At 39.5% G+C, this 13,531-nt stretch overlaps 1 protein-coding gene across 1 annotated transcript in view; it reads right to left on the reverse strand.

Moving 5' to 3' along the window:
- The window catches only part of AUH (AU RNA binding methylglutaconyl-CoA hydratase), a 337,001-nt gene that overhangs the window by 156,066 nt on the left and 167,404 nt on the right, over positions 1 to 13,531 (reverse strand). The window contains exon 6 of the mRNA XM_075340685.1: positions 11,815 to 11,871. Coding sequence (XP_075196800.1) covers positions 11,815 to 11,871 — 57 coding nt within the window. The remainder of the gene's footprint in view (positions 1 to 11,814; positions 11,872 to 13,531) is intronic.

Genomic DNA, 13,531 nt, shown 5'->3' on the forward strand with positions numbered 1-13,531 from the left:
TTGCATAAATATGCACATCCTTAAACTAATACTTTGCTGAAATATCCTTTGAATTTATGACAGAATTTAGGCGTTTTGGGTATGAGTCCATCAGTAGGGCACATCTAGAATTGGCAATCATTGCCCATTCTTTCTTGCAGTACCGCTCCAAATCTGTCAGATTCTGAGGGCATTTCCTGTGTGTAGCCCTCTTCATTTCAACCACAGATTCTCAATTGGATTAAGGTCTGGGCTCTGGCTAGTTCATTTCAAAACTTTGATCTTCTTCTGGCAAAAGCCATTCTTCTATTAATTTGTAGGTATGCTTAGGATGGTTGTCGTGCTGATTAATAAAATTCTGCTTTATCTTCAGCTACTCAACAGTGGCCTGAAAGTTTTGTTGCAAAATTAACTGATATTTAGAACTGTTTACAATTTCTTCCACATTGAATACACTCCCAGTTACTCCCAAAAAAACCCTAAGGACCTGTGCGCAAACTGTATTTTTTGCTGCGGTTTTAAAAACAAACCGCGGTAAAACTGCATGCGGATTTTGGGTGCATTTTTTTGCCTCAGGTGCGGAATTCTGCCAGAGAGTGTGTATTTTGATAAAGAAACACATCTACCCAGTGCGCACAGATCCTAAAACATGATGCTGCCTCCACCATGCTTCACTGTGGATAAGATGTTCTTTTGGTAATGGCACAGTGTTGGCTTTGCCTATGATGCATACCTTTTGAAACGATGGCAAAAAAGATTAATTTCATCAGACCATAACATGTTTTCACAGATGCTTTTAGCAGCATTGCTGTATGTTTTGACAAAACATACAGTAGTTAGACTTGCATGTTTTCTTTGTTAGAAAAAGCTTCCATCTTGAGACCCATCCCACAGGCCAGACATATGAAGTATATGATGATTATTGTCACTTGCAGTATTTCTAAGGGATGTCCAGTTTTAGCTAATGACACTTTTGTGCCAAATGTAAGCCACTTTTCGATAACAGTGTTCATAATGTTCATTGGTATATCTAATGCTTTGGAATTATTTTTCTGCACACTTCTCAAGACTGGTAACTTTTAGCAATGAGATCCCTTTGCTGTGTTGTAAGCAGTGAATGGATTATATTATTTTGCAGTAAAGTGCAATTAAGAAAATGTCAAGAAAATATACGGGGTTAATCAGAATCAGTGTAAATTATGTCAGCTGTGCTCCGACTACTATTTAACATGAGTTTAAATGTGATTGGCTAATTCGGAACACAACCACATCCACGGTTATAAAAGTGTTCACACTTTTGCACCTAAATTATTTTAGTTTTGTTACTTTTATTTCTCCTCTCAAAATGATGTTTGTTTCTCAATGGCTTTGTACAGATTGTGGGAGGACTGTAAAGGTATAAAAAGTTCTGAAATTATTCTTTTTGGTATGAATATTTACATTGCAAAACTCTTAGCACTTTAATAGGGGTGTGTAGACTTTCTATCTACAGTAGCTATAAATTAGCTTACCAGCGTTTTTCATGAATGAAATAAAACTGCTGTTTTGGAAAACTCCTGTTAGACTATGTGGGCACACTGCAGTTTTGTTTCTTCAGCCAAAAATGCACCCTCTGGCAGAAAAACACACTTCTGAATCACTCAACCTCAATCACTGTTCTATGGAGCTATAATACGCTGCATTCTTTTGACCAGCAAAAATAAGAAGCATCAAAAACACAGCAAATACTCATCATGGAAACTTAAAGGGGGTTGTTCGAGCAAAAAGAAAAATGTTCCCGGTGTCGATGAATCAGGGAAAAAATAAACAAATTGGTATTCACCAGCTGGCACCAACCTGGATCTTGCACAGGCTGCCCACACAGGAAGAGTCAACGTTACCATTCCACCAACAGCAGGACCTGTGATTGTCTGCAGTGGTCAAGTGACTTGAGCAGCACATCAGAAAAATATCTGTTCATACACTACTCTAGTTACCTGACCCCTGAAGCCAATAACAGGCCTCAGTGGTCTGGTTGTTGTTGGAACATCTCCTTTTCCTGTGCCAGCGCAGACCACTCAAAGGCCTTCGCTGGATCCACGTGGGTGCTATCAATTAAGTTTGTAATTTCTTTTTCCTTTATATATGCAAGCCTTGTAAGCTTTTCCTTAGGTAGGACAAATCTTAACCATTTACTGGTCCTATCAATAGTGACACATCTCTTGCCTGATTTGGTTTTGACTCCGGTGAGCACGGGTCAACTTACGTATGTCTACACAATGCATCACCACTGAACGACATTAAAAAGACTGGATGGAGGATGAAAGGAGGAAGGGAGCATAGTTGGTACATGATTATCTAGCATTATGAATTTCTGCAGATTCACAGCAAATTCGGCATCACTATGATAGTATTGTGGATTTTTACTTCACCATTGGAATCAACAGAAACAATTTTTAGCAAATCTCCGCTATATCTGCAACAGAATATTATAGATTCAAAAATTCACAACTCAGGTTAATTTATGTGCAGAAATTCTGAGTCATGTGAAAGAGATTTGAGATCTGTATATTACTACAGAGTTGTGGATACCCCATGAGCAAATCCACATAGAAAAATCCAAAGTATATGTGTAAATTTACCCATACTCAAAGCTAGGGCTCCAATTAAAATGTGGATAGAGATAAGCTATAGTGGTAATCAGTGCAGTGAAGGCCATGGAAATATTTCTCTTGGCTTTAGTTTTTCTTTTGCCTAACTTGGAAATCTCCGGAAAACGAGCCAATTTCTCATGAAATCTAGAGTCCATGGAGAAAATAAAGGGAGCTTGTTGACAGCGTGTTCTCATAATATAGTAAGAAAATATCTTATGTCATGAAACAGGAAGGACTCAATAAAATCGTATGTAGTAAAAGTGGTATCATTTACAATATCACTGAGGAATAATGCTGACGCCAAACCATTCCCTAACATTGATGCCTTCTGTAAAATAACCTTATGATAAAACATGTGATCTATACGTTTGCTGACAATTATAATGAATAAAAAAAATGAAGTCATTTTAAATAATTTGATTGAAACCCTCAGTATGTCATGGTGATCTATGTAACATACAGTATAGACAAGGTGTGATCGCCTGACAAAAGTCAATATATGTGGTGAAAATGACCGTTGGATCACACAGTACAAAAATGCTGCCTCACATTATACTAACCATACACTCCTAGAGAGGAGGCTCCATGACAGCTGTCAACATAACTTTAATTCCAAATGAAAGGAACAAAGTTGCCACAGTATAACAGGCTGTGCTCCAGGGAAAGCACAAAAATAGTAGACGACATCCAAATTATCTAGTGTGCGGAGAGTGATGTGCTCCAAAAAACCTATTTCCATCAGCTCCAGCCTTTGAGGAAAATCGACTGTCATTTGTTACATTCAGCAACTATAATTAACAAGCAGCTTATACGGAACGTGATAGCCCTGCTCCAAATCTATATACCTATAACAGAAGCATTCAATTCTGAATGTAAAGATTGTAGAACAGCCTGACTTGTGAGGGTTATAGCCCCATGAATGCTTTTCATACCAAGCTCTGTGCAGGTGGGTGGGCTCCATGCACAATCAGTCTCCAACCCCCTTTAGCAGCGGACAAGTGCATCTCAATAAATCAGAATGTAATAAAAAAGTTAATTTATTCCAGTTTTTTAATACAAAAAGTGAAACATTATATAGAGTCATTACACCAGAGTGATCTATTACAAGTGTTTATTTCTGTTAATGTTGATGATTATTGCTTATAGCCAATGAAAACCCAAAAGTCATTATCTCAGAAAATTAGATTATTATATAAGACCAACTGAAAAAATATTTTAAACTCAGAAATTTTGGCACCTACTGAACAGTATGTACAGTAAACGCACTCAATACTTGGTCGGGCTCCTTTTGCATGAATTACTGCATCAATGCGGCGTGGCATGGAGGCGATCAGCCTGTGGCACTGCTGAGGTGTTATGGAAGCCCAGGATGCTTTGATAGCAGCCTTCAGCTCGTCTGCATTGTTGAGTCTGGTGTCTCTCATCTTCCTCTTGATAATACCCCATAGATTCTCTATGAGGTTTAGGTCAGGTGAGTTTGCTGGTCAATAAAGCACAGTGATATTGTGGTTATTAAACCAGGTATTGGTACTTTTGGCAGTGTGGACAGGTGCCAAGTCCTGCTGGAAAATGAAATTTCAATCTCTAAAAAGCTTTTCGGCAGCGGGAAGCATGAAGTGCTCTAAAATTTCCTGGTAGACGGCTGCGCTGACTTTGGTCTTGATAAAACAGTGAATCTACACCAACAGATGACATGGCTCCTCAAACCATCACTGATTGTGGAAACTTCACACTAGACCTCAAGCAGCTTGGATTGTGGCCTCTCCACTCTTCCTCCAGACTCTGGGAGCTTGATTTCCAAATGAAATGCAAAATTTACTTTCATCTGAAAACAACACCTTGGACCACTGAGCAACAGTCCAGTTCTTTTTCTCCTTGGCCCAGGTAAGACGCTTCTGGCGTTGTCCAATCAAATTCCCATTAACATGCTTGGATACAGCACTCTGTGAACAGCCAGCTTCTTTAGCAATGACCTTTTGTGGTTTACCTTCCTTGTGGCATGTGTCAATCCCTGCCTTCTGGACATCTGTCGAGTCAGCAGTTTTCCCCATGTTTGTATAGCCTACTGAACCAGACTAAGGAACCATTTAAAATGTTTAGGAAGCTTTTGCAGGTGTTTTGTGGTAATTTTATTAAATTCATAATTTATCATTTTATTAAAATAATAATCTAATTTTCTGAGATAATGACTTTTGAGTTTTCATTGGCTGTAAGCCATAATCATCAACATCAACAGAAATAAACACTTGAAATAGATGACTATGTGTGTAATGACTCTATATAATACAGTCAGGGCCAGAAATATTTGGACAGTGACACAAGTTTTGTTATTTTAGCTGTTTACAAAAACATGCTCAGAAATACAATTATATATATAATATGGGCTGAAAGTGCACACTCCCAGCTGCAATATGAGAGTTTTCACATCCAAATCGGAGAAAGGGTTTAGGAATCATAGCTCTGTAATGCATAGCCTCCTCTTTTTCAAGGGACCAAAAGTAATTGGACAAGGGACTCTAAGGGCTGCAATTAACTCTGAAGGCGTCTCCCTCGTTAACCTGTAATCAATGAAGTAGTTAAAAGGTCTGGGGTTGATTACAGGTGTGTGGTTTTGCATTTGGAAGCTGTTGCTGTGACCAGACAACATGCGGTCTAAGGAACTCTCAATTGAGGTGAAGCAGAACATCCTGAGGCTGAAAAAAAAAGAAAAAATCCATCAGAGAGATAGCAGACATGCTTGGAGTAGCAAAATCAACAGTCGGGTACATTCTGAGAAAAACGGAATTGACTGGTGAGCTTGGGAACTCAAAAAGGCCTGGGCGTCCACAGATGACAACAGTGGTGGATGATCGCCGCATACTTTCTTTGGTGAAGAAGAACCCATTCACAACATCAACTGAAGTCCAGAACACTCTCAGTGAAGTAGGTGTATCTGTCTCTAAGTCAACAGTAAAGAGAAGACTCCATGAAAGTAAATACAACGGGTTCACATCTAGATGCAAACCATTCATCAATTCCAAAAATAGACAGGCCAGAGTTAAATTTGCTGAAAAACACCTCATGAAGCCAGCTCAGTTCTGGAAAAGTATTCTATGGACAGATGAGACAAAGATCAACCTGTACCAGAATGATGGGAAGAAAAAAGTTTGGAGAAGAAAGGGAACGGCACATGATCCAAGGCACACCACATCCTCTGTAAAACATGGTGGAGGCAACGTGATGGCATGGGCATGCATGGCTTTCAATGGCACTGGGTCACTTGTGTTTATTGATGACATAACAGCAGACAAGAGTAGCCGGATGAATTCTGAAGTGTACCGGGATATACTTTCAGCCCAGATTCAGCCAAATGCCGCAAAGTTGATCGGACGGCGCTTCATAGTACAGATGGACAATGACCCCAAGCATACAGCCAAAGCTACCCAGGAGTTCATGAGTGCAAAAAAGTGGAACATTCTGCAATGGCCATGTCAATCACCAGATCTTAACCCAATTGAGCATGCATTTCACTTGCTCAAATCCAGACTTAATACGGAAAGACCCACAAACAAGCAAGACCTGAAGGCTGCGGCTGTAAAGGCCTGGCAAAGCATTAAGAAGGAGGAAACCCAGCGTTTGGTGATGTCCATGGGTTCCAGACTTAAGGCAGTGATTGCCTCCAAAGGATTCTCAACAAAATATTGAAAATAAAAATATTTTGTTTGGGTTTGGTTTATTGTCCAATTACTTTTGACCTCCTAAAATTTGGAGTGTTTGTAAAGAAATGTATACAATTCCTACAATTTCTATCAGATATTTTTGTTCAAACCTTCAAATTAAACGTTACAATCTGCACTTGAATTCTGTTGTAGAGATTTCATTTCAAATCCAATGTGGTGGCATGCAGAGCCCAACTCGCGAAAATTGTGTCACTGTCCAAATATTTCTGGACCTAACTGTATATGTGCTTCCTTTTTGTATTGAATTACTGAAATAAATTAACTTTTTGATGATATTCTAATTTATTGAGATGCACTTTTAGTCACTTTCTACTCTACCTGCATAAAGAAACTTCTCAGTTATATTGTAAAATACTACAGAGGCTCGGATCCTTTATTGGCAAGCAGAAAAGAAAGTTTTTACCTTTGGCTATTCTGTGTGGACAGAGGCTCACTGGGCAAAAAACTAACTAGTTGTCGAAGGAGCAACCACGCATAAGTGACAAGTAGCTCAAAGGAACATAAAAACGAGATTATGAAGACAGTACTCTCTAATGTAAAAGGAACCGGTAACCAAGTTTTCCTAACATAAATTGTATTCACCACACTTGTGTTTAATGGCATTATTGCAGCCCTTTCAAAGGAGCACAGCTGTCCCTCATACCTAAGAAAATGCCCATTATAATTGTCCAGCATCATATGCTAATTGGTGCTGAGCAGTCTAGTGGGCATGTCTGGATTTGTGCTCTGTTCCTCCATTTCTCCTGCCTTGATTGGCACAGATCACGTCATCCACACAGCATGTGGTGCCTGCGCAGATCTTGTTGTGTGGATAATGTGGGAGATGTCAGTCATGTCAATCAAGGCAGAAGTGATGGCAATTGTGGAGACAGAAGGAGGCACCCATTTGACCACTCAGCACTGATTAGCATATGGCATAGGACAATACGAAAAGGTTTTTTTTCTAGATAAGCGGGACAACTGGGCTTTTAAAAAGAGGATATAGTTTACATGAGGAAAACCTGGTCCCTTTAAAACACTCCTGACATGTTTGATGGGCTAAAAATAGCCGAGAAACAGACCTCTTCTTACGATGCTCCTCATAAATGTCCTTTTTAGCTCCATGCCAGCCAGAGCAGTCAACCCTAGGACCCCACCGCAAAACCTCTAAAGCATCTTGTACGGGCTAAAATTCCTGCATTAGCATTTTCCTGCTGAGTAGGAATATATAATATAAAAATACTTGTAACCAAGTAGGATAGGATGTAGGATGTGAAATTCAAAGGAATACTTTGGGTTACAATTTTACTGAGTATGTATAAAGTTATTGTGAGGCAAACATAAAAGGTATACCGTACATATGTTCAAACTATAACGACAAATTAACAAGAGCATATAAAATGTGAGCTTATTTGTTCCAGATACTGCAGGTGGCAATAACAAAAACATGTAGGTTCATTAACAAAAATTACCATATCGTGTATGACAAGATTACTTACTAAAATAATGTTTACTTTTTCTCATATGTTTCTCTTAAAAGCAACACATTTTAGCAAGATGTTAATTCACATCATTTAAATAGTGATTACTAAAACAGACAGCTCAGAGAAATATTAAAAGCCAGTGCAAATTACCTGCCTTTTATAGAATGTGAAAAACAGAAAAATATCAACCTACTTCTATATGCCGCTGATTAACCCATGCATAATCAATTATATAAACTGGCCAGGGAAGGGGGCATTCCCATGCACGCATTGGTAACTGGTGGAAGTAATGTAGTCACCAGACGTTTCATTCTTTGTGGAATCTTTCGGGTCTTCTCAAGAAAATTGTAAACAATACAGGCAATAAATTGACAAAATACATTAGATCCGTCTATAAAGAAAGTAGTGTTGGAAAGTTGTCTACCATACAATAAAAAAACAGCAACACCCAACCAAAAAATATTAATATTATTTGAATAAAGAAAAAAAAACGTAAAAGCCATCCCACCACGTCAAGGTGATGGGGATGGTCCTAGTATCAAACATTCTGTTAATCAACTACCCCATTTTAATGTCACTCACTATTGCCATTTATTTACCAGATTTTGTAGATTATAAAACGCACCGGATTATAACACGCACCCCAAATTTAGAGGAAGAAAATAGGGAAAAAAAAGAATTTTGACTTTAAAAAAGGGAGTCCATCTTATAATCCTAGAGTCTGTTTTATAATCTGGATATAGCTTACTGGGGGCACGGCAGCGGAGGTGGGGCGGGGGCACAGGGTGAAGGAAGTTGGAGGCAGCGGCACAAGTAGAGCAATGCTGCGGGCCCGAGGCTGGGAGGAGGGGGGGTCTTTGCAGCGAGATGCGGGAGCCATTGATCTCCAGGCATTGAATGTGATGGGCATCGGAAAAATGGCTGCGGAGGTAGCACACGCGCAGATTAAGATCTATGCTCTCCAATATGTCTATCTGGGTAGCACTGCCTATGCACCATTTTCCTGAAGCCCATCCCATTTAATGCCCGGCAATCAATGGGGCCCGCATTGCGCCACCGCGAGCGTTCTTCTTTCAGACCCGGGCCCGATTGTCCTACTTGTGCTGCTGTCGACTTTCTTGAGCGGCAACCCTGCCTCCTGTGATCCCACTCCACTGCCAACGCGTCCTCCCAGTAAGCTGTATCTGGATTATAAGATACACAACCATTTTCGCCTCAATTTTTTGGGGAAAAAAGTGCATCTTATAATCCGAAAAACACGGTACTTATTATGGTATTTGCTAAGTTTTGCTTTTTTCTTGGGTGTTGCTGTTAATAGCTAATGTCAACGTGCTCCTACACATTGCATTTATACTTATATTCCAGTTCATTTATTTCAGGTTTTCTTCATCTAATAAATTTACCTAGTTCTCTATAATATCAATCTGAGATATAATTAAAAAAATGAATTAAAAATAGTAATATAAATGCACTGGCAATCCTTTAGTCAAAAAATAGATAATTTCAATAAATGTTAAGATTTTTTTTTTTACCTAATTTGTGAACATCAAACTTCATGCAGTAATACCATATAAATAAAAAAATAGTAATTTTAAATATTAGTAAAAAATAAATTGGATATATAATTGCATTTATCGTAAACAATATATTACAATAATTGAAGATATCTAAAAATATGTTTTCATTTTTATTATATTTCTATATGGAAGGTGATTAAGATTAATTAGTTTTAATTTTTTGAATATGTATAAAATTAGTGAACTATAAAAATGAGGAATTAGATGAAAACATTAACGTCTAAGAGCAAGTGAGACCTTCCCAAGAAAAACTTGAGTGTTCTCTCTTCTATGGCACCAAGCCTATCTTGACCAAGCAATAAACACTGGTCCCCTCGGGCATCAGGGCTTCGAGTAACTGCTACCTCTGCACCCTTATAGCCATGTATCTGAGCCTTCATGTCTTTTCTGTAAATTCTAAGTGTGACAAAAAAACGTGGCCCCTCATTAATCCAACAAAGCAGCTACAATGTACTGACTACAAATGGATGGCCAGGAGGAGCTTCACAAAGCTGGACAGCCACTGCTTACGGACTGCTCCTATAAAGGCTATGTCATATTGTTTCCGGAAACCTTGAAAGAAAAACAAACATTTAATCATCCTTCATCACTAGGAAAGTAGACTAGACAGACAGGTGATGCCTCCAGAAGCTGTAATGACAGCCATTTCCTTTTAAGACCACAAAAGCTGGGATTCATCATTGCCTTTGCACCTGTTTTTTTGTCTAATTTTGTGTCTTATGCTTTTATTTGTTTGCACCCTATTTGTTATTCAATTTATGCCTTTTTTAATCTATTTTCTATGTACTTGCCTGTTATTTTTGTATTCTACTATGTGGGTGGAGTGTAAAAAATCCAGATGCTTTGGCCTGATTCATTAATTCTGACTTTTTAAAAAGTTGCAACATTTCACTCCAGTCTTCTCCCGTGTGTATTTTTGAGCACATCAATATTTTGAAGCAATTTTTGCAACTTTTAGCACCAACACGCCACAAAAAAACAGTTCAAGAAAGGAAGAAGGTCCATTTTTTACTTTGCGCCTAATTCATGAATCAGGAGCACCATTCTGATGCTGGCGTTTTTAATTATATCATTTTTGGGTAGATGGAATGTTTTCATCACTTCTTATTGCAATGTTGCAGTGGCCAAAAAACCGTAATTTGGGCATTTTTAATTTTTTTTGTTACGCTGTTTTTCAATCAGATTATTTTATATAATGACAGATCGGACATTTTTGAAAGCAGCGATACCAAATTTGTGTATTTTTTATTGTTTTATTTTCAATGAGAAAAGAGGGGAGGGGGTTTTGAACTTTTGTGATTTTTATTTTTTTTCATATTTTTTAAAACTTTTTTCCACTTTTTATTGTTTTTGATGGTCCCTTTAGGGGACTTGAAGTTGCAATCATCTGCTTGTGCTGTACAGAGTAGTGCATCAGCTGTCACCACCACCGCTGTCAGAGATTGAACTAATTAACAGCGGTGGGAGGATCTCCTATCTGCCTGCCACTGTTAAAGGCACATGTCGGTTGATCAGATCAGCCGACATCTGCAGGGAAAGATATGGGCTTGGCGAGCAAGCGTGCATCAAAGGGAAGTACACGGCCCATGACACACCAGTACATAAGAGGTTGTGAAGGGGTTAATAACCAGGTCAATTAGTCAGAGCTCAGCTATTCTACACTCAACAAAAATATAAATGTAACACTTTTGCACCCATTATTCATGAGCTAAACTCAAAGATCTCAGACTTTTTCTATGTACGCAAAAGGCCTTTTTTTCCCTCAAATATTGTTCACAAGTTTGCCTAAATCTGTAATAGTGAGCACTTCTTCTTTGCCGAGGTAATCCATCCACCTCAAGAATTACTATAGTGGATGCTGATTATACAGCATGATTACCACCAAATTCTCTGAATCACCTTTGGAGGCAGCTTATGGTAGATAAATGAACATTCAATTCATGGGCAACAACTCTGGTGGACATTCCTGCAGTCAGCATGCCAAATGCACACTCCCTCAAAACTTGTGACATCTGTTGCATTGTGCTGTGTGATAAAACTGACCATTTTAGAGTGGCCTCTTATTGTGGCCAACCTAAGGCACACCTGTGCAATAATCATACTGTCTAGTCAGCACCTTGATATGAAACACCTGTGAGGTGGCTGGATTGTCTCGGGAAAGGAGAAGTGCTCAATAATAAAGATTTAGACAAATTTCTGAACAATATTTGAGCAAAAAAAAGCCTTTAGTGTACATAAATTAAATCTGAGACCTTAAAAGTTCAGCTAATGAAAAATAAGAGCAAAAACAAAAGTGTTGTGTTTATAATTTTTGTTCAGTGTATTAGCAAAAGCTAAAAGAATGCTGAAGAGCCCAGCATGTCAGGGCATCACATGGACATCCGATGGTTGTTTATAGCTGGATAAGTGAATGTGAGTATTTTCACACATGAATCAACCTTACCTGCTCCAGGAATTATGGCCAACTTGGTTTCAACAAGACCCATTTTCGCTGAAGAAGCTAAAAGAGACAATATAAATCAAATATAAAACAACTTATTGTATTTGTCTGAATCTAACATAATCATAATATGTGGAAACAACGTTACTATGAATCATTACCAAGCAAGGTTCATTAAGTGACAGGAAGGGAAACTTGCTGGAACTCCTGAAACCTTGATCACAGTAAAGGGTGCTTTACACGCTGCGACATCGCAAGCGATAGCTAGCGATGTCGTTCACGATAGCTCCCGCCCCCCTCGCTCGTGCGACATTTGGTGATCGCTGCCGTAGCGAACATCATCGCTACGGCAGCGTCGCACACACATACCTTTACAGCGACGTCGCTGTGACCGCCGAACAATCCCTCCTTCGTGGGGGAGGTGCGTTCGGCGTCATAGCGACGTCACTGCGGCGTCACTAAGCGGCCGCCCAATAGCAGAGGAGGGGAGGAGATGAGCAGCCGGAACATGCCGCCCACCTCCTTCCTTCGGCATTGCCGGTGGACGCAGGTAAGGAGATGTTCGTTGTTCCTGCAGTGTCACACATAGCAATGTGTGGTGCCGCAGGAACGACGAACAACATCGCTACTGACCAGACAACAATTTTTGGTAAATGAACGACATGTTACAGACCAACGATTTTTAACTCTTTTGCGATCGTTTAAGGACGCTCCTAGGTGTCACACGCTGCGATGTAGCTAACGACGGCGGATGTGCGTCACAAACACCGTGACCCCGACGATAAATCGTTAGCGATGTCGCAGCGTGTAAAGCACCCTTCAGTCTATATCTTTTATGCCTACAAGCTTAGCTGTTTGTGTTCTAGACTATTTTTCTTCTTCAGTTTGTAGGGGGAAGTAAAATATTACCATCATTTAGAAAAGACTCTAATATACATTAGAGTTTTATAGACTTTACAGGATTTCTACATGGTTCGCATAAATGTCTAGGGACAACTGAAATAGTGGTTTCAGTAGACTTTTCACCAGAATGTGTCTGTCTCTAGCTCCACTTTTATCTTCCCTGAAGTACATGATGGTGCTCAGCATGAAGTTCAACGAGTGGAGAAGGCCAACAATATGTAATCTTATGAAGAGGTAAGGCTGCTTTCACACTTTCGTCTTTTTCTATCAGTCACAATTTGTTTTGTGACTGATGCGACAGATCAGTCGTAGATAGTAGCACAGCTGATGCGACGGATCCTGTGAAAAAATTGATCCGTTGTACATTGTTTTTTTTAAACGGCAAAGGTTATTTGCCATGGAAAACCTATATGAACCTATCCCAGGGGATCAGAGGATGAGAGGAAGAGACAGAGAGAAAGACAGAGAGAGGCAGAGAGAAAGAGGCAGAAAGAGGGAGAAAGAGCGAGAGACAGAGAGAGAGGGAGAAAGAGAGAGACAGAGAGAGGGAAAAAGAGAGAGAGACAGAGAGGGAGAAAGAGAGACAAAGAGGCAGAAAGAGACAGAGACAGAGGGAGAAAGAGAGAGAGACACAGAGAGAGAGAGAGAGAGACACAGAGAGAGATGGAGAAAGAGAGAGAGACACAGAGAGAGAGGGAGAAAGAGAGAGACACAGAGAGAGAGGGAGAAAGAGAGAGAGACAGAGAGAGAGGTAGAAAGAGAGAGAGAGAGAGAGAGAGAGAATTAATTATTTTGCAACCAGAAATGAATTTACACA

This window comes from Anomaloglossus baeobatrachus, chromosome 1 (genome assembly GCF_048569485.1).
Source record: "Anomaloglossus baeobatrachus isolate aAnoBae1 chromosome 1, aAnoBae1.hap1, whole genome shotgun sequence".
Classification (NCBI taxonomy): Eukaryota; Metazoa; Chordata; class Amphibia; order Anura; family Aromobatidae; genus Anomaloglossus; species Anomaloglossus baeobatrachus.